This window comes from Astatotilapia calliptera, chromosome 13 (genome assembly GCF_900246225.1).
Source record: "Astatotilapia calliptera chromosome 13, fAstCal1.2, whole genome shotgun sequence".
NCBI lineage: Eukaryota > Metazoa > Chordata > Actinopteri > Cichliformes > Cichlidae > Astatotilapia > Astatotilapia calliptera.
This window is the reverse complement of record NC_039314.1, coordinates 12,512,567-12,532,676: the sequence shown is the minus strand read 5'-3', so window position 1 is coordinate 12,532,676 and position 20,110 is coordinate 12,512,567. Positions and strand designations below refer to the sequence as shown.

Sequence of the window (20,110 nt, the reverse complement as noted above, 5' to 3'; positions counted from 1 at the left end):
CAAAATTTTTAAACGCACCTGCATTAGCTGAGACAGTTCATTGAAAGTTTTCCCTGGGCCGTCTGTTTCGTGCAGGTCCTGTGAGCGCTTCAAAACAAACTGCTGGACTTTTTCGGCTACATTCTCAAACTGCTCTACCTTTTCTTTCAGCTTCTCCAGAGTAGCAATTTTTTGCCTGTGCTGATCACACGCATCAGAGAAGCGCTGGGAGAGAGAGTCCATCTTAGACTGCAGAAGCGCAGCAGCAGAGGGATCAGCCGTCTCCACAAACTTCTTCACCTTGGCTTTCATGGCTGAGATGCTGCTCTGGCGACTTGCTATGTCCTGCTCTAAAGCCTTAAACAAAAAAAAAAAAGATTGAAAACAGTAAAGTTTTATTAGATTATTAAAATAAATATGAAGCTGGTACGAAATTTTAGCATTATTAGAGCGCTGAAATGTTGACCAAAAAAACCACATACTGCTTCTTTGCTCAGGATGCCTCCAAGAGATGCAGAGTCCAAGGTTATTTGCCCTTTTTCTTCCACACTGGCCTCAACTCCCTCCATCCATCCCATCATCTCATCCAAGCCATCCTGAACACTCATAGAGCGAGTCAGGGTGATCTGCAGCTTCTCATTTCGATCGCTTACAGACTTGGAAAGGTTGTCGTAACGCTCCACTATGTCATCTAAAACGCACGAAAACAAATCAGGTTCTGCTTAAAACAGGATCATGTCTCGCTGTCTGGAACACACCATAAGGTAAACATTTCAAACTAAGGTAGAAACATATTTGGCTTTTATGAGTTTGTTTAGGCTATAATGTTGGCAAAGGACATCCATTAGCTTTTTGGTTGAGGTAACAGCATTTTAAGTACATGCCAAGAAACCAATAACTGGGGAAAAATGAACACAAATGATTCAAAAGCCATGAATCACACTGATAACATTTTTCTGTTGTAGTAAAGTAATGGTGAACTCTTTGTGGTATGTTGACACCAACCTAGCTTGATAAATCATGGCTTTCTTTTTTACATTAACACAGTGCTCGATTAGTATTTCACAGGGCAGTTTAAAATATGTAAAATTTTCCAAAACTACTTCCAAATTATTTAACTGTCTGCTGCCTTTCAAGTTACTTATTTAAAAGGTCTAAATCTGAACAGCAGGAATTTGGGTGTCCCTTCAGCCCTGAGTAGCTTTTCCAGACCATGGATTAGGCCCAGACTAAAAGAACAAGTAGTGCAGACTTTCATTAAAAAAGTTTATAGTCTAGGACACTAGGCTTAATGTCTGTCTGGGAAATTGAGCCATTAGGTATACAGATCATGCTGTGCAGCTGACTTTTATTTTTCTCACCTACTGTCTCCTGGATCTCATCTGGATTGCTCAGCAGGTCACCTTCAGATGTTATTAAAGACTCAGCTGTTTTACGTAAAGAATCAATAGCAGTCTGGTGCCCCATCATCTGACCTTGTAAAACCTGGAGATTAATAAATAGTGACAAGAAAGGTAAAAAAAACAAAAAACAATCCTCATAAATACATGCTCTGTTTCTACAAAATCTACTCTTTTTATATAGCGTACTTGATGATAATAACCTCAGAGCGATCGTGCCTGGGTTTAATATTGGTTAGTTGAATCCACCTATGTGACTTCACAATTACTCTTAGAGAAGTGCTTAGAATTTCTGCAGTGATTTCAAGTCCAAGCCCAAAGTACTGTGTTTCTTGGTTGGCTCACAGGCAGCTCTTATCTGTGCATATTTATCCTGTAAGTCACTACCTCGCTACAGAGAAATGTTGAAACTAGCTGCAGCCAAAGCCTTGACAGAGACAGCTCTGTCAGCCCAGTTCGTTATCTTCTCGTAGGAGTATGCGCACTACAAATGACCAAAGTTAAACTATTCACATGTGGGTTTGAGTTTAAACGCAAAGCTAAAAATAACTTTGTTGCACTTAAGTCAGTGGAAACACTGTATATGGCGAGGCAAGGTCTATTGCCCTTATAACCCCTATAACTGTCACGTCTAAACAAGGCTGTTCCTTCTGTCTGTGCTTGGATTGCGCCTAACCTTTAGAGTTGACGCCGAGTTGATGAAAGCTATAATGAGGATAAATAACACAAAAAATAACATAAAAAAATGTCTAAAAGTATCTTTTCACATGAATTCTCTTTGGCCTCGATAACAAGGGATAACAATGAGATTAAAGAAAAAAATACCACAGGGTTGAAACAAATCTCGGCTTTTCAACACAACATTCTTGACTTGACTGTAAACTCTTAGGCCTAATTAGTTCAGCTTTTTGCTGCGGTTCTTGCCTTGGTGTCCTCCAGCTGTTTCTGTAGCGTTTGAGGGTCAGCTGCTATGGCCTCTGATTGCTGCTTTCTCGCCTCCTCCTCTGAGCTGTTGAGCCACTTCAAAAGACCGGTGCTTGAGTCGTCATACTTTTTGTACTTGTCAACCACGTCTTTGAGGTTGTTGCCAAGCAGATTGCACTGTGACAAAAGAAAAATAGATTCACTTTGGTTGTTTAAATAAAAGAATAATAGCAAAAATAACTGACCATAAGATCTCGATCTCAAAAAGCCATTTTCACAGTAAAGTTAACTAAAAGAGGTGCTGCAGTTTTACTTATATTATAAAATAATATTTTCAAATCTAATTTCAATCAATGTTTTCTGTTATTTATTCCACTGTAATTCCAACTAGGACAGCTCTAAACTTTCTGTGCAGCAAATCAGCTTCATGTTAAACTACATCAACTTTAACCTTAACCTTATATACATTTAAATAAAAATTAATTTGCCATTTAAAACTTTTTTTGGTGTTTATTTTTTATTAGGACAGATGCTGCCACACAGTGGGAAAAATAAGCCATTACGCCCATTCTGATCAGCTGCATACTAAATACCTGTGAGTGTAGTGTTTTATATCGACTGGCTGCTGAATCTAGTTTATCCTTGACAGCAGAACAGGTCCCTGAAGTATCCACATGCAGCAGCGGATTCGTAGCTGCCGGGTCAGCTGATCCAAATGCCTTAGCCACGTCCAGCACTTTCTGTCCCGAAATAGTGATGAAGCGAAGGTCCCCTTTGTGGGAAATCACATCCTCCGAGAAGCTTTTCTGTCGCTGAAGGTTATCACTGAGGATATTAAGGGAGCTTGCAGGTGCTCCCAGTTCCAAAATCTCTTCTTCAGCCTGGTTTAACCAGTTTTCAAACTCCTCACAGTCGTCCTGGAACTTCTTCAGCTCCTCCTGGACACACTGCACCTGCTTCATCTGCTGCTCAGCCTGAGTCAGGGACGTCTCATAGCGCTCCTTTAGCTCTTGGATGTTCTTCTGCAAAGCCTCCTTCTCCTGTGGAGACAGCACGTTGGCTTGCTTGTCAAGCATAGCCTGAGCTGACTGGGTGGCCATGATCAGATCCTGCTGCTGGGACAGAATCTCCTGGTGATGGGCCTATGGTCACAATTATAGCAAAACATGTTATTAGTATGCCATAAGATATTTTAGACATTTTTGAGACCTTAAGTGTAGTCTTATCTATTTTTTAATGTTTTGAAAACACTCAGAGGCATTTCTTGTCTCCACCATCTCTTTAATACACGTTATATTTCAGTTATTAAGACAGCTTCATGTTTTCAGTCTAGTAATCTTAATATTGTGAGCTGTTAGGAAAAATGGTATGAATAACTATTGAAAATAAATAAATAAACTCCAACAAACTAACTATACCTTGAGCCCTTGGTACTGCTTATCAAGATTCGGGGATTCATTGTCCTCGCCACTGGTCTCTCTGCCAAAATCCTTTTCAGTGGCCTGCAAAGCGTTTCCGTTGGCATTATCATCGTCTGTTATCAGTCCCTTAGCTGAAGGTTCCTCTGGCAGGTTTCCATTTTCCTGACTTACATGGTCTGTTTGATCCAGGCTGCTCTTGTTTTTATTTCCTACATTGGAAATCCAGTCCAGAAGACCTTCAATTTTGCTCTTACTCTCCTCAAGCTGTTCGACAGCTGCTGCCTGTGCCGACAGACCACACATTAACAATGCTGATTTCACTCTAACATACAATTCAAATTCTCAGGAAACAGAGAGTTTTTACAGAAAGCACACATGGAAGGAAGCCAAACCTTTTCGCTCTCCTGCTGTATGGCTGTCGTGACAGCTTTCTCCAAATCTTTTCTGGAGTCCTCGGCTCGCTGGTTGATGACCTTGGCTTTGCTTTTAGCCTCTTCCAGCTTGCTTTCAATAGCGGTGATTTGATCTGGTGTCATCTTGCTTCGGTTTTCCACGAGAAATGTATTAGTACTGCTGATCACATCATTTAAGGCACTGGCGTTTGTCAACACGTCTTTTTGGAGAGCCTTGTGAAGAAACAGAACGTTTTTTTAACTGATGAATGAAGCATAATATATTTTTTTGTAGGGCAAACCAAGTGAAGTTATGACAAACCTGATGCTCCTGCTGGTACTGCTGCAGGTCTGTAATGCTCTCAGCATTTTCAGCCTGTTGCTTATGGCCAATCAGGCGGTTCTCAGTCAGCGTGAGATTATCACACACGTCCGCCAACTTGTCTGTAAACTCCTTCTGTTTCTCCAATAAAGACTGACATTAGAAAAAAAAAGGTCAAACTTTATATCTTTAAATTTCGTGTTGTGCAAATCTATTCTCACTAAAACATTCATGTAGACACAAACATCAAAGGTGTAAAATAGTTTTCACATAATGAAAATGAAAGGAAGGAAAGGAAGGGAGCAAGAATTCGAGCACACAGAGGTAACGTGCAAAGTTTGCTTCAGAATAAACTCTCCTAAATCAAACCACTGTAAATATCGAGTTTGCTGTAAACATGCTGTTTGCCAATTTGTTGCCATGGTGCTAAAAAGCACAGGAGGACATCATATTGTGTGTTAGTCTGTTTGTTTTTCAGGACATTTTCCAACAGAGATAGCACATTTTGTCCAGTTAAATGTTCGCCGGAGTCTCAAAGCCTGTAGAATGAAAACAAGCGCAGAAGTTAGTCTGCAGCAGGGATCGAGCACTCAAGCATGCAATGCTGTTATTTCTCTGAGCACTTACAACCTCAAACTCTGGAAAAGAAACAACAAACTCAGACCAGAATACACTGAAACATGCAGAATGTCTAAAATAAAAATAAAAACCCACTCAGATTTACAGCTTAAATTCAAGTAAAACAACTGAAAATGTCAATCTAAACTGCAACAAAAACAGAGCTACACTTTTTCTTTCCAGGAAAAATCTCAGTGAAATGATATATTTATAACATATACACAGGCAGACCTCTGCCAGGTTTTCTCTCTCTCTGGCATCAAGCAGGACATCTAAGGCACTCTTCTGTGTTACAAGCCTTTCTATCTGGTCTCTGAATGCTCGCTGAGTGGTGCTGAGGAACTTGAGGAGGTAGCTACTCTTAGCTGGACTCAGGAACTGAGTGTGCTCTGAAATAAAGCACTGGATATCAAACGTGACATCCTCTAACTTGAGCCTGGCTTCTTTTTGCAGATGGTCCTCCATGTCCTGGGAAAATAAAACATGGAAGGATGTTGAGGGTTTTTCTCCTCTTGTTTACTCAAGCTGTGCAATGCTTTAAACTGCAATTTAAGGTACCTTATTCTGCTGGCTCAGATGTTTCAGAGTGTCCACATCACATGTGTTCAAATCCACACCCAACATCTCAGAGTTATTTTGAATGAGCCCCGCCAGCGAATTGAGATCACTGAGATGCTGCTGATATGTTGATTCCAAGTATACCTAAAATCATATATAAAGGGGTTAGTGGCTGATGCTACTGCTATATTATTGTATTTTAATTACTGTGTTAAGACTGACCTTCCCTGTTTCCATCGCTTGAATCAGAGAGCTGCTTCTTTCTGCACACATCTGAGACACAGCAGTAAAATCTGGCTCTAACTCCAGATATATCGAGGCCAAGTCGTGGTGGATCTGCTGGGGAACGTCTTCATCAGCAGAGTTTATGAGTTGTTTGGCTTTCTCCATATCGACTGTCAGAACATCAGCCAGACTAGAAAGCTGAGACTGCAGAGACTAGATAGAAAAAAAAAGAATTTGATCAGGAACTGAAACACATGTTGACATTTGAAATATGTTAAAAATCGATCATTTATTCAAAAACAAATGGGCTTCAGCTGGTCATTTCTAACCTGACATTCGTCTATTTGGTTCTGCAGTTCTTCCATGTTGTTGTCTGTGGGTATTGGGGTTGAGAGGTCTTTTCTGGCATCTTCTAAAACATCAGAGTGATCCTGCAGTCTCCCAACACACTCCAAATAATCGTGGATGGAGAACAGCTGTGGGTAAAGAAAAAAAAATGAATTCACAAAAGGAACAGATGTTACTAATGTCCAAAACTAAGAAATGATGAGCTTAGCATTCAGCCAAAATAAACCGCACCTTATATTTGACCTCCTCAACTTTGCAGCCATATGAGCTGGCAGAGGCCTCAACAGATGGTTGGTGAGTCTCTGGAGCACCGTCATCCTCTCCCGACTCCTCATCCTCTCCCTCTGAACTTTCCTCTTTGATGCTCTCCAGTGTGTGCCACTGTTCCTGCTGTGATTCACACCCCAGAGCGCTGCTGAGGGTATCCATCACTTCCTTAAGCACTGAAAGGTCTTGGCTTGTGGAAACAGTCTTAAAAACCTGCAGCAGCTGCAGCTGGATATTTGGGGCATCAGACTGCTCTGTCTCTTGACTTCCTCTTTCATCCTGGCTTATCAGTTTTGCTTTCCTCATGTCCTCGCTGTCTAAACTGAGAGAATTTTGCTTCAGTAAATTCATGAGGTGATCTGGGTGACTGCTGTCTGTGAATCCTTGAGATGTGCTACTCTCGTGGAAACTGTTTTTATGTAAAGATTGTGCATTATTCTTATCTATAGAAAGGGCATCTTGAGAATCTTGAGCTTGTGCCCTTTCCAAACCACTGCTCTTATCACTGTGTGTAATATCTTCCCCCTGGTCATCTGCATATGTCTTTCCAGGATTAGAAAACACTAATGGGCCTGAAGAGGAAACAACAGGTATTATACTGCTCTCAGACAGGAAATCCGTAACTGTGTGAGTATCCACAGAAACACACACTTCTAAACGTTGATCCTCTTCTATAGGATCAGATCTCATCTCTTCTCCTATTCTACTTCCAGGCTGTCCAAAGTTGTCTGATAAGGGAAACGATGGATTTAAACAGGACACATTTCTATCACTATCAGGATCGTCTGTGTCCGTTCTTGATGCAGAGATCTGTTCAGTATCAATAGCGAAAATGCTGTTGTTTTGCCTCTCTGGGAAAAGCCTCTCAGCATCACCTGTAACACCAAGCACTGGCTCTAACAAGTCTTTAGGAGTCACCGCTAAATCTTCAACATCATTGCTGCTGTGATAAACAGTATTTGTAACAGCAGGTATCTCAGAAGAGGAGCTCTGCTCTTGTGGAGGTCTTTCACAAACAGGTGCACCCCTTTGGCAGAGAGGTACAGAAATCTGTTCAGCATCAATATTAAAAATGTCATCATTTTGCTTCTCTGGGGAAAGCCTCTCAGCATCACCTCCCCCTCCATGGGCTGACCCAAACAAATCTTTAGGAGTCAGGGCTGAATCTTCAATATCATAGTAGGTTTGGTTGATAGTACTTGTTGTTATGTCTCTATTAACAGAAGATATCTCAGAATAGGAGCTCTGATGTTGTGGAGGTTTTTCACAAACAGCTGCACTCAGGCTCCGTTCTCTCTGACAGAGAGATACAGGGATTTGCTCAGCATCAACAGTGAGAATATCATTGTTTTCCCTCTCTTGGGGAAGCCCCTCAGGATCACCGGCACCTTCATGGGCCGCCCCTAACAAATCTTTAGGAGTCAGGGCTGAATCTTCAATGTCATTGTTGCTGTGATTGATGGTATTTGTTGCTGTTATGCTGCTGTAAACAGCACATAACTCAGAAGAGGAACTCTGCTGCCGGGGCCCTTCACAAACACCTGCACTCAGGCTCCGATCTCTCTGACAGAGAGATACAGGGATCTGTTCAGCATTAACAGTGGGAATGTCATTGTTTTGCCTGTTTTGGGAAAGCCTCTCAGCATCACTTGTAAGGCCACAAGTAAACCCTAACAAATCTTTAGGAGTCAGGGCTGAATCTTCAATATCATAGTAGGTTTGGTTGATAGTACTTGTTGTTATGTCTCTATTAACAGAAGATATCTCAGAATAGGAGCTCTGCTGTTGTGGTCCTTCACAAACAGGTGAGCTCAGGCTCTGATCTCCCTGACAGACAGATACAGCATCAATAGAGGGAAGGTCATTGTTTTCCCTCTCTTGGAAAAGTCTCTCAGCATCACTTGCACCACCATGGGCCGACCCTAACGAATCTTTAGGAGTCAGGGCTGAATCTTCAATATCATTGTTGCTGCGCAAGATGGTATTTGTTGCTGTTATGCTGCTGTAAATAGCAGGTAACTCAGACGAGGAGCTCTGCTGTTGTGGAGGTCTTTCACAAGCAGCTGCAATCAGGCTCTGATCTCGCTGACAGAGAGCTGTGGAGATCTGTTCACCATCAATAGTGAGAATGTCATCATTTTGCTTCTCTAGGGAAGGCCTCTCAGAATCACCTGCTCCACCATCTGTAAACCCTAAGAAATCTTTAGGAGTCAGGACTGTATCTTCAGTATCATAGTTGCTGTGATTGATGGTATTTGTTGCTGTTATGCTGCTGTAAACAGCAGGTATTTCAGAAGAGGAGCTCTGCTGTTCTGGAGGTCTTTCACAAACAGCTGCAATCAGGCTCTGATCTCTCTGACAGCTGCTGGGCTCAGATTCATCATTATAATCACTTTCTGCTTGCTGACGTAATGCAATTCTGACATCTTCTGCCCTGTTTTTCACAGAGTTACAATTACCCCTGGAAACCGAGATGACTGCACCCTCAACCAAATCCCCAAGCGATGTGTAATCCACACTCGGAGCTGGCTCACTGCCCAAAGTTGACCGAACCCCACTTTCATCTTCCACTCTAGCTTCCAAAGACAAAGCACTGGAAAATGAAACTGACGTGCCGGTTTCACTCTGAATGAATGTCTGTTTTCTTACACTGGTATCATATCCATCACCGAAAACATCATCATCACTGGGTATGCTGTCAGATTTACCGGAGTGATAAGCAAAAGTGGCAGACTGAGTCTGGCTTTTGGAATCAGTATTGATGCCAGAGATTCTTCCTGTCAGCTCGCTATCCATTAAGGTGTGTGACTCACTGTCCTCAGCCCCTAAAGGCAATTTTCCTATATGATTGATACGCTCTGCTGTAACCTGATTCCAATAAGAGGGTGAGATCATCTGAGGCATGTTACCACTTTCTGATGGAAGGGAAAGATGTACTTTATTAGTCATTGTTTCTACACTCCCCACTGCCTTACACGCCAACTCTCGATTTCTATTTTCACTCTCTCCTTCTTTGTTATTAGCCTCTTCTTTGGCTAAATCAAGCACTGTGACAGCAGCATTTCTTGAAATCACCTGCTGTGTGTTTTCAGCTGCGTGAATTAAACCCAGATCTTGATCTTCAGAAAGAGAGTAAACACGGTTTTCCTCTGGGTAAAAGTTGTCTTGCGAATCTGAATCCCTGACTAATTCAAGCGGGAGTGCCTCACCAATGCTCCTGCTGCAATGAGACCTCAAAAAGCTCTGCTCTGTGTGACATCTGCTTGACAATGCCTGTTTTAATCCAGAAAATCTGTCTGTCTCAACCATCAGGATGGGATTTTTTTCATCTGACTGTGAGTCATGCAGCTCTAGTACCATCTTATCATCCACTAATCCTTTATTAAGAGCTTCCTGCAGGTTATAACAATTCCCAGAGGTGACGTCCAAAATGCCCTCTTCCTCCATTTGGGTTTTCAGAAGCGCAATAGCACTCTTCCACTCATTTCCACCCTCCACTGAGTCCTCAGAGCTTAAAAACTGAGGTTGTTCAATATGAACACTTGTTGTATCAAAGCACTTAGCCTTATAGTGTGGTGGCACCTGATGGCAAGATTTAAATGAGGACTCAGAGCCAATCATCACTGAAGGTGAGCTAATATTTCTGCTTTCCCCAGAGCAAAATGTGTGAGGGACTGACACATTTAGAGAACCTGGAATATCAAGACCTTCCCTGGCATAATCTCCGGCCTCCTTTTTCAAAGTATTTCCAGAAATTCCTTCTTCAAACTGATCTGACTTTGTCCACCATGTGTCGTTTTCAAACGCGTTTTCCACCTCTACACCTCTGGTGTTAAAATCAATGTCACTACTCACTAAAAGGTCCTTGGCATGATCGTGTTTTGAAGCTTTGTCATTTTTATTCGATTTTTCATCAAAGGTTATTCTTCCATTGCCAGAGGAAACGAAATTATGAGGCTCAAATGTGTGTTGTGTGTTTTCATCAAAGGTGATTCTCCCGCCGGTCTGGGAAACAAAGTCATAACGATCAAACACGTCCTCTGTGTTTTTTATTAACTCCTCTGATTCATCATTTATGTGTAGCGACATCTCAGAATCTGCGTCTTCAAAAGGATTTTTGGCATCAAACAAAGTCAAATCAGTCAAACCTTCATCATCGTTCGGATAAAATAGCGTGTCTTCAAGAAAAGCATGAGCCATTTTGTTTAACTGATCATCAAGTATCAAAACCCTCTGTTCTGACTTTGGATCAATGTAACTGTTCATTATTAAGTATGAGATGAATAACTGTTTTGCTTCCGTGGGAGAGGGGAGATTAACTTCTGAACCATCATGAGGCCACCCATCAACTGCCAGCTTTTTATAAGTGAGCCAAGATGAAAACTTTTCACTAAGGTGATCAACATCTGGCAGCACATCTGGGATCTCTATGGATTTCAGAACCTCTGCTGTGTGACTGTCGATCCAACCATTTTGAATAGCGGTAGTGATATCTATCACCTCTGAATTTTCTGGAATGTAAAATGCTGCTATTTTCCCTCGATTAGTAAAAAGTCTGCAGGTAAACTCACTGGAGGTGCTTTGACAATCAGATTCATGCGAGGCAGACACCGTTTGGATTTCCCCAGAGTGAGGCAACGCAAGTCCCATGAACTGTTGCTGATTTCCCAGGACGATGAGTGTGCTGCTGGAGCTCATCAAGTCACACTGAATGGCCGCATCCACCTTCAGCCCACCTCCAGCATTCTGGAAGTTACCATTTGACACCTCAGTTTCATTCTGACCTTCTAGATCCCCCTGAGCACCTAACAACCTCACCATAATCTCCTGATTACTAAAACCACCCGAAGTCACACTGTTAATATTCCCCTCTGATGTCTCTGAGCTCTCTCTGCTCAGGCCCTTGAATATCAGTTTATTAGCCTCACAAGCTTCACCCTCCTCTTCAGGCTCTAAAAAAGACAGACTTTCTGCAGTGCCAGGATTTATCATATCCTGGTGAGACTTTTTCCTCTGAAGGATGTTTACGTAGACAGAAGCAGGAATTAAACCACACTGAAATGCCTTCTCCAGGGTCATCGTGTCCCCTGTGTAGGACATCTGCACTTCATCACTGACCTGGCTGGCCTCTATTATCTTTATGATCACATCTTCACACATGGACCCTTCTCTAGCTGCTGCTATGTCAGACAGGGACACAGAGGAGACATGTGAACTCTGTATGCATTTGCTTGAATCATTCAACACTGGCAAGTGATTCAGCGTTGATGTGTAGATGCGATTTTCTTCAATAGCTTCATCACACCCCAGATGAAATTGGGGTTCAGAGAGGTTAGAGGTTAGGAGGGGCCCTTGATGATTTACCAAACCTCTCTGATCAATCAGGCCAGTCATTCCAGTCCCAATCCTATCAAGGGGTTTGAAATCCTGCAGGAAATGAAAGCATGACAATTAATCTCACTAGCTTTGGCTTCAGCCTCAAAATTTGTTCAAATTTTACTAACTGAGGCAAGACAAAATCTATACTCACCACCACACAGACACGGGTTTGTTAAGACAGCGTTTGTGCAAGAGCAAGACTGCAACGGGGTTGCAACAGGAGGGTGATGGAGAGTACATTTAAAGCTATCATGCATCTGGAATATAAGCATTCAGCATCTTGCAAAAAGAGTGTCATTAGTCACACAGCACACTGTAAAGTTATATATCTGCTATCCTGTTGAGCTCTTAAAGAGAGCTTAAGCACACTGAAAGAAGTGAAATATCAGACCACAGCTTGGTGCAATTAGCATGTTTACAGCATACTCAGGTTTGACTGGTTTCAGCCATACTAAGTTTCTGTTCCTAAGGAGCCAGTCTAAGAGAAAGTGCGACAGAATTTGGCAAACACTGTACTAGGGAAAAGAGGATAATGGTTAGACATGCAATCGAACATCAGGGGGCACTGTTTTCCAACACATTATAGGGCACACTCCATTAATAAACACGAAGCCTATAATCCAACCTCATCTGCAGAGGGAGTCTGATCTGAACACTGCTGGGAGAGTTCATTGTAGGCCTGAGTGAGAGACTGCAGCTGCTCTTGGGCCTTCTTTCTTTCCTCTTCTGTCATTCTGTAAAGACAAAAAAATATTAAGGATGAAGCCCCTAGCTTTACCAGTCAGTCTTTTGCATGCTAGTCCAGGTAAGGAGGCTTACTTGTCACTGTGTTTGTTTAGCATCGTTTGTGTGGACCTCAGCGCTTCTGCAATTTGTTCTTTTTTAGTGACGATTTCCTCCACTGACACCTAGAACATCAAACAGCAACAACATGCATATCACCATGTTAGAGTCAATGATGCATAGTGACTTTTATGGTAGTTTTACTTTACAATTGCAACAAAAAAACAAGATAATCCTCAAAAATGCACACACACACACACAGACACACAAATACTTTTTACAGACTAAATTAAATTTTTCATGATTCATTATTTACATGAAGCATACTGCACACAACAACTTTGCAATAAATATTAGCAATGGAAACCTACATAACATTTTAGTGTTTCTCCCAGAGAGGACTTGACTGATTTACACAGTCTTTAATGAGGCTATAATTTTAACACTGTTATTTCTGATAGCACTGTGCACATTGTGCTTTATTCTGTTTTACATAAGGGGCATGATATCAGAAACATAATAAGGGGAAGGGGAAGGTGATTTTGACATAATTTGACAAAATAAAGTCTAATTATGTTACACTGTAATTACTGAATTGTGGTTTTACTTTACAGACATTTATTTAAGTTTATGAAAGTATTACTACAGAAATGCAAAGGTCCACTACTAACATCAAAAGATATATAAGAAGTCAGTGATCTCATTAGCAAATGACATGTAATGAAAATCTAAACTTCTTTAATTCACACATTTATTTTATTTTCTATTCTTTTATGTTGGGCAGATTTAATTATGGACCCCGTGATCATAAACTGCCTCTCACCACTATTTAGCCATGATTTAATTCCTTTTGCAATATAATGAACACATCAGGGATAGTTTTATATAAATTTCATGTAACCTTAAGGTGAATAATATCAGTTTTGGGCCACATGTTAAAATATTTCAATAACCCGTGAGACTGACGTCATTTATTATTCAGTGAAGTGCATTAAATATGGGTGCTTGTGCAACATATGCATTTGTTTTTATTATGAATAAAATGAAATAAGTATTTCATATTATCTTTGTAGGTCTTTGTAAGTGCATTAATTAAATCCAAGAGCTTCACAACATATATGGATAAAATGAATCAGGAAGTAAACAGTTTGTTTTATTAGAAATCAAACGCTGTGACAGCAAAGGGTGGTGGGATCATTTTGATTGGAGTGTTTTTGTCATTAAAAAAATTCATATATAAACAAAAGTTAGCAATAATAAAAAAAACAGGACACACCAGGAACATACACATTATTTACCTGCGGCTTATTAGAAGCATCTGTGTTGGCATTACTATCTTTCAGAGCATCCCCACCATTGCTCACGGTCTGTTTCACATTGGACATCCACTGCAATAGTTTGTTAACCTTATCACCATTCTCTCTCTTCTCCTCATCAACAGATCTCTAGAATTAAAATAGACGGACTTTTAACAAGATTGTTAACTTTGCTACAAAAATAAACCAAAACACAGGAAGAGAGCTGTCAAAATCCATTCATGATCAAGTTAAAATCAGCAAAAACCAAAAGAAGAAAACACAAGAAAGCTTTGGACAACCATGTACTGAAAAACTGTTTTGGTCAGAGCTGAAGAAGAATCAGCAGCACTGAAACACAAATATTTTTTACCAGTTTAGCAATGCGAGGCTTCATTGGTAATACCACAAGAGGCATCTTTGTTCATCAAAAGGTCAAAGATAACGAGAAAAGACTCACTGACTTTAAATCCACCCCACCAAAGGCTAATGCTATAATAACTGACAGGTTTTTATTTATATGCCCAAACATAATGAAATGTTGACTTTGGTCCAAAACCGTGGGATTTCGTAGCTTCCAGTAACCTTAACCCGGTGTGGCAGTCGTACACGCTTCTCTCCAGAGCCTCTTTGAATGTAATTCTTCTCTTGGTCCTTGGACAGGTGAGGCTTTTGGTGTGGAACTTCTCGTCTTTGAGTACAGTGGCGGTAACTTTATCAACGAGTCCGCTCTGAACGACTTCTTCAAGTGAGATTCTGTCGTGGGTGTCAGGTTTTATCAATCCTCCAGTCAGGAGCTGGAATTCAATACAGCGGAAACCGGCGTCTTTTGGGAGGAGATTTTCCTGAACAGCCTGGGAAACAGACAAAGTCTTTGCAGTCTTGGGATGAATGAAGCCATTAAGTGCTTGGTCAAACTGCAGAAGCTGCTGACTCAGTGCTTCATCCAAAAGACCTCTTTTGAGAGCCTCGGTGAGGGTAACTCTCTCTCCACATGACGGGTCACAAATACCTCCAGTGCAGGCCTGGGCCTCTAACAGCCGCAAAGCAGTAGCTCTGTCAGTAAAGCCCTGTTGAAAACCCTGAAAAACCGAAAGCCTTTTCTTCTGAGTGACATCCCAAAGTCCAGCAATGGGGCTGTTAACATCTTCCACAACAACCATTCTTGAAAATATCATGTCTGCGATCTCAGTGATACTAAGAAGACCTCTGCGATAGCTCTCAAGCTCAGACGATTCCAGGAATCTCTGACTTAGAGCCGACTCAAGGCAAAGCTGTCGGCCACCTTTGACATCAGTAATGACGTGAAGTGGGGTTCCACTGGGGTCAGCTGTGGACTTCTCCTGCCATTCACTCTCCTGCTGTGACAGAAACAGATATGTCTTCTTGTCAATGTGTTTCCCCTTGAATGCTTCATAGGCTGACATCTCAGTGCCACAGTTGCTGTTGACAACTGACACCCTATGAGAGCTGGCAGGAGATGTGCTTGTTAGGTGCCTCTCACCAAACGGAAAGAGAAACACTCCACCACTGATGTCGTACAAGCATGCCTTCAGTATGTCAGAGTAGTATGCTTTCTGTCCAGTGTCAGGGTTGTGATAACCTTTGGGGTTACTGACTGGATCATAGAGACTCTGTAGAGTCTCCTTGTTCAAAAGACCCTGATCTACAGCAATGTGAGCTGTTACCCTGACCCCAGTTGCTGGGTTTATCAGTCCTCCAGTAGCAACCTGGACCTCGAGGATCTTTTTGGCTTTGTATCTATTGAGAATCCTTTCCTCCATGGCCTGAAACACAGACAGCTTTTTGCCTTTAAAGATGTAGCCACTAATAGCTTTCTCAGCCTCCATCAGTCTGTCTTTCAGGCTCGGATCTATAATCCCCCTCTCCAATGCCTCGGCAGCTGAATGCGTTTGTCCGGTAGCCAGATCTGTAAGGCTTCCTGTTGCAGCCTGAGCCTCGAGAAACTCAAGGGCATATGTCTTTGCTAGGAAGCCCTTCTCAGCAGCTTCCAGGAAGGATATCTTTTTCTTGCTCGACTCCACATAAATTCCAGCAATAGCAACCGGTTTGCCGATGTACTCTTCATCCGAGGGCCTAAATTTGACCATATTTTGAATGCTTACACCCCCTTTGAGGTCTGGGAGCTTTTGGGGAGTTGAATATGTCACGCTCTGCTGTCCATCGCGGTCTGTTATACTACTCTCTGATGCGCTTTGGTACATTTGTGTCTTGCTGACATTAGTTTCGTGCAGCTGTTTGTCTTTAAGTCCCAACAGAGCCATGTATCCCTGTGCTGTCACAGAGCTTTGGAAATCAGTGTTAACGTGGCTCTTGTAAGTCACACTTTGCACATCTTTCTTGAGAAAAGCGGGAGTTTGATAAGGGGAGCTATCCAACATTGTGTTTGTTGTTGAATCCTGCTGAAGGCTTTGACTGTGAATGATCTCCCTCTTATCTTGTCTGACATGTTCAATCACTTCAAGGGTGATTTCGTTCTCCGTTGTTGCCATCTGTAGATGTGACATTGGAAGAGCTATTAAGTTTTTACAGCTACAATTATTAATATCAACTAACAGAAAAAAACAACTACTGAAAGGAGCATACTGCATTTAAAAATACTGGATCTGTTAATAAATGCACTATTATGTTCCTGTAATGCAAAATTCAGCCTCGTGCGTACCTGTGAGGACTTTTTCACTGAGAGAATCTCTTCATCTCTCCTGCTTTTTGTATCTTGATTTGAGTGCACCATTGTCTGCATTATAGCGACATCTGCATTCATCAGATCAGCCTTGTTGTCTTTCACATACTGGAAACTGCACTGAGTCGCCTCTAATCCGAGTGTCGAAAGCTTCTCCTGAAGGCCTTTAACCTCTTTGATGTACAGCACTATTTGTTCCCGCAGAGATCTTGCCTCATTTTCTTTCATTGTGAGTTTCCACTCGCTGTCTTTCAACAGCTGTTGAAACTTTGTCCATTCACCCGTTTGCTCATTGTAAAGGATTAGCATAGCACTGATTTTTGACTTGAGTTCAACTTTTTCTTCCTCGAGTTCGTGTATTTGAGATTTTGCTTTTGACAAGTCTCGTTCGAGCTTCGTTCTCTCTTGCTGCACTTTGTCCATTTTGATTTGAAGCTGTTGGTCTGGTTGTTGCTTTGAATCAGCTGTGCTCTGATGTTTTATCTGCTTCATGTCTTGTTTGAAATACTTATTCAGCATCTCTGCTAGTTCAGCGCTGTGCGCTTTGGATTTCTCGCTGTGGTTTGTGAGTTCGGACTGCAGTAAAATGATTTTTCTCTCTATTTCAGTTTTCACTAGCAGCAACTGCCTGTCATAGCCCTCTCTCTGGAGTTCTAGTTTGCTCTTTAACTCCTCCAGCATTTTCTTACACTTATCCAGTTGTTCCTCCATCTGCTGGGACCTCAGCTGAAGCGCAGCGTTTTCTATTTGCTTTTGCTCGGCTTCCGATTGGGCGTGCTGAAGGTTTTCTCTCAGTTTTCTGACTTCAGATCCCAATAAGATGCTTTTCTCTAATGCCTCAGCTTTCTCCCTCTTTAAAAATGTATTCTCATTTTGTAGGTTTGATCTGGATTTCTCAGAACTGGACATAATTTCTTTGATTGTTATTCTATTTTTCTGAAGCTCAGCCTCCAGCTGAATTAGTTTGGACTCTTTGACTTTTCTCTCTTGGGCCTCTTTCGCTAACTCGTCTTTTGTTCTTTGCAGTGAGGAGCTTAAATCTGAAAGTTTAGCGTTCAGGTTCTCGGCTTTCCTTTCCGTTTCTCTCTTCTCACTCTGAAGCGTGTAAAGTTCCTGCTTTACGTTTTCTGTCATTTTCTCCGAGGTGCTGGTTAACCCCTTAAAACTGTGCTTTTGTTTGAAAAGCTCATCTTCTAAAGCTTTGATTTTACTGAGATGCTTTTGATTCTCAGCACATTCCTTCTGCAGTTGTGCATTTTTAGCATTCAGCATCACTTTCAAATCATTGATTTCAGCTTTCTGCATGTGTGCCGAATTCTTGTCAGAAAGCACTGACATCAGCTCAGTTCTAAGAGAGGTTATTTCTTTCTCATAACTGGCAGTACTTGAACTGAGAACTTTGATTTTCTGCTGCAGTTCAGTCATTTTCTTTACCTCCTCACTGTAATCTTGCAGTTTAATTTGAAGCTCATGAGAGCTTTGCGATTTCTTATTCAGCTCCTCCTCGATAATTCTGACCTGTGATTTGGTGCTCTCTACTTGAGCCCTGAAGATTTTAATTTGCTGATCCTTGCTGTCAATTTCCATCATCGCCTGATCCAATTTAGCTTTGATGTTCTTTAGATTTTCCTCCATCTCCAGATTGATGTGTTTAATCTCATCTACTCTCACCTGCCACTGAGAAGCAGCTAATTCACTTTTTTGAAGTTCTGCTTCCAGATTTTTACACTTGCCCTGCAGCGCCTGCTCAGATTTTTTCATTAAGCTACTTTCTTCCTTTGCTGTTTGAAATTGCTGTTTCCAGCTGTCGATCTCTCTCCTTAAAGACCTGAGCTTTTGTTCTGAAAGTGACCTCTCTTTTTCCATTGACTCCATCTGGATATGAAGACCTTGAATATTACTCTCCGATGAGACATTCATCCTCGTCAGCTCACTGCATTTAAACTTCAGCTGATCTATTACTGACTGTTTGGAAGTCAGGTTTAATTCTAAGCTGTTAATCTTGTAACTATTTTCCTGTTCAATGGAGCTTTTTTTCTGCAGCTCTCCGTGGGCGATGTTCAGCTGCTCTTTAAGGCCTTCTATTTCAGTGCTGTGAAAAAACGTGTTTTGTTCCAGAGAGGACTTTGCTCTTTTGAGAGATCTGATTTCGTCTTGAAGCTCATTGATGGATTTCTTCATGTTCTGTGTTTCCTGCTGGAGTTCCTCTGATTTCTGTCTCATGCTAATCCTCTCAGCTTCCAAGTCCATCTGAAGTTTCTTCAGTCTGTTATTGCTCTCATCCAACAGCTTTTTATAACTCTGTGCTTTTTCTTCAGCCATGTCTGCTTTTCTCTGGACCAGGACCAGCTCCTCTAATTTCTGCTGCAGAACATCCACCATCGTGCTGTCATTTTCTCTGAATGCAGATGATCTCAGCTTACAGTCTCCTGCTGACTGGATATTAATATCGTGGCCATCGTTTCTATCTTTTAAGAAATCGTCTAGCTTCTTCTGAGTCAAAGACCACGTGGCCTCTGACTGCTCGATTAACATTTTTGTGTGCTTTAATTCCTGCTCAATTGCCATTTTGTCTTTAACTGCTATCTCTAATTTAGCATGATACTGATTCAGATAATGCTCGAGCTGGGATTTCTGACACTTTAGATCACTAATTGTCTTCTGCTGTGTTTCTATTTCTCCTTCCAACTTTTCCAACTGTTCTTGCCTCTCAGTCAGCAAAGCCTCCTGCTCCCAGACCCGCCGCTTAAGTTGACTAATCTCTATATCCTCTGTAGCTTTTTGGAGCTCCATGCTTTCTGTCCACCTTTCATTCTCTGCTCTTTCAAAAGCTTTTCTCTTCTATAACGGGAAGAAAACACAAATCATCCACTGTAGACATTGTAAATTAGCGCCATTAATAATAAAACAATCTCTCCAGGAATTTCCTTAATGAGTTTTGTTTATAAAAGAAGAGATAGTTGTACTGTAAATGCCTAAAAACTGCAAACATACCATCAATATTTTAGGTTTGATTTAATTTCAGTTATAGTTTTATATGTCAAAACTAAGCTTTAGAACTAATGCACAGATTCCTGGAGAGACATTTAAAAGAGACATATAAGATCTACTGCAGCAGAATTAGAAAAAAGCTTTCTCATCCCAGCAAGTCAATATCTCCAGGAAGGAGCTACCATCCATGCAGACATGCACTGCTCCATTTCCTTTGCTTCTTTTGTACAATGAAGCAAACTCTCTTCCCTCACGATGAGACCTCCATCTGGGATAATTGTCTAGGAGTGAGTCAAAAAGTCAAGGTAGACAAGTAGTGGAAGTACTGTGAGCCACTAAAACAAGCTGATAAAAAAGAGAAGACCACCCAGGAAGCATGCCCATGTGCGACAATACAGCTACATTGGCATCAGGAAACAAATGGCGAACAAATTGAAATTGAAAAAGTGCCACACGAATCCCTGTTACCACAGAAAGTTTTATGTGTTAAAGCAAGAATAACTC

General features: G+C 41.4%; 2 protein-coding genes across 24 annotated transcripts in view; both read right to left on the bottom strand.

Annotated features, from left to right (window-relative positions):
• dst (dystonin) overlaps window positions 1-20,110 on the bottom strand; it is a 103,202-nt gene that overhangs the window by 35,374 nt on the left and 47,718 nt on the right. For 22 of the 23 annotated variants that reach the window (XM_026189077.1, XM_026189082.1, XM_026189078.1 and 19 more), the window contains 16 exons: window positions 13,915-14,061; window positions 12,653-12,741; window positions 12,459-12,567; window positions 6,419-11,881; window positions 6,169-6,315; window positions 5,837-6,052; window positions 5,615-5,758; window positions 5,288-5,524; window positions 4,439-4,591; window positions 4,117-4,350; window positions 3,722-4,006; window positions 2,897-3,445; window positions 2,304-2,480; window positions 1,341-1,464; window positions 462-670; window positions 19-336 (listed from right to left, as the gene is read on the bottom strand). In XM_026189077.1, the coding sequence (XP_026044862.1) occupies window positions 19-336; window positions 462-670; window positions 1,341-1,464; window positions 2,304-2,480; window positions 2,897-3,445; window positions 3,722-4,006; window positions 4,117-4,350; window positions 4,439-4,591; window positions 5,288-5,524; window positions 5,615-5,758; window positions 5,837-6,052; window positions 6,169-6,315; window positions 6,419-11,881; window positions 12,459-12,567; window positions 12,653-12,741; window positions 13,915-14,061 (8,601 nt within the window). The remainder of the gene's footprint in view (window positions 1-18; window positions 337-461; window positions 671-1,340; window positions 1,465-2,303; window positions 2,481-2,896; window positions 3,446-3,721; window positions 4,007-4,116; window positions 4,351-4,438; window positions 4,592-5,287; window positions 5,525-5,614; window positions 5,759-5,836; window positions 6,053-6,168; window positions 6,316-6,418; window positions 11,882-12,458; window positions 12,568-12,652; window positions 12,742-13,914; window positions 14,062-20,110) is intronic. The other variant, XM_026189099.1, reaches the window with a different exon arrangement.
• Window positions 14,405-20,106, bottom strand: LOC113034506 (desmoplakin-like). Its single transcript, XM_026189106.1, has 2 exons — window positions 16,595-20,106; window positions 14,405-16,424 (listed from the first exon to the last, which is right to left on the bottom strand). The coding sequence occupies exons 1-2, from the start codon at window positions 19,406-19,408 to the stop codon at window positions 14,424-14,426; spliced, it is 4,815 nt and encodes a 1,604-aa protein (XP_026044891.1). The 5' UTR covers window positions 19,409-20,106; the 3' UTR covers window positions 14,405-14,423.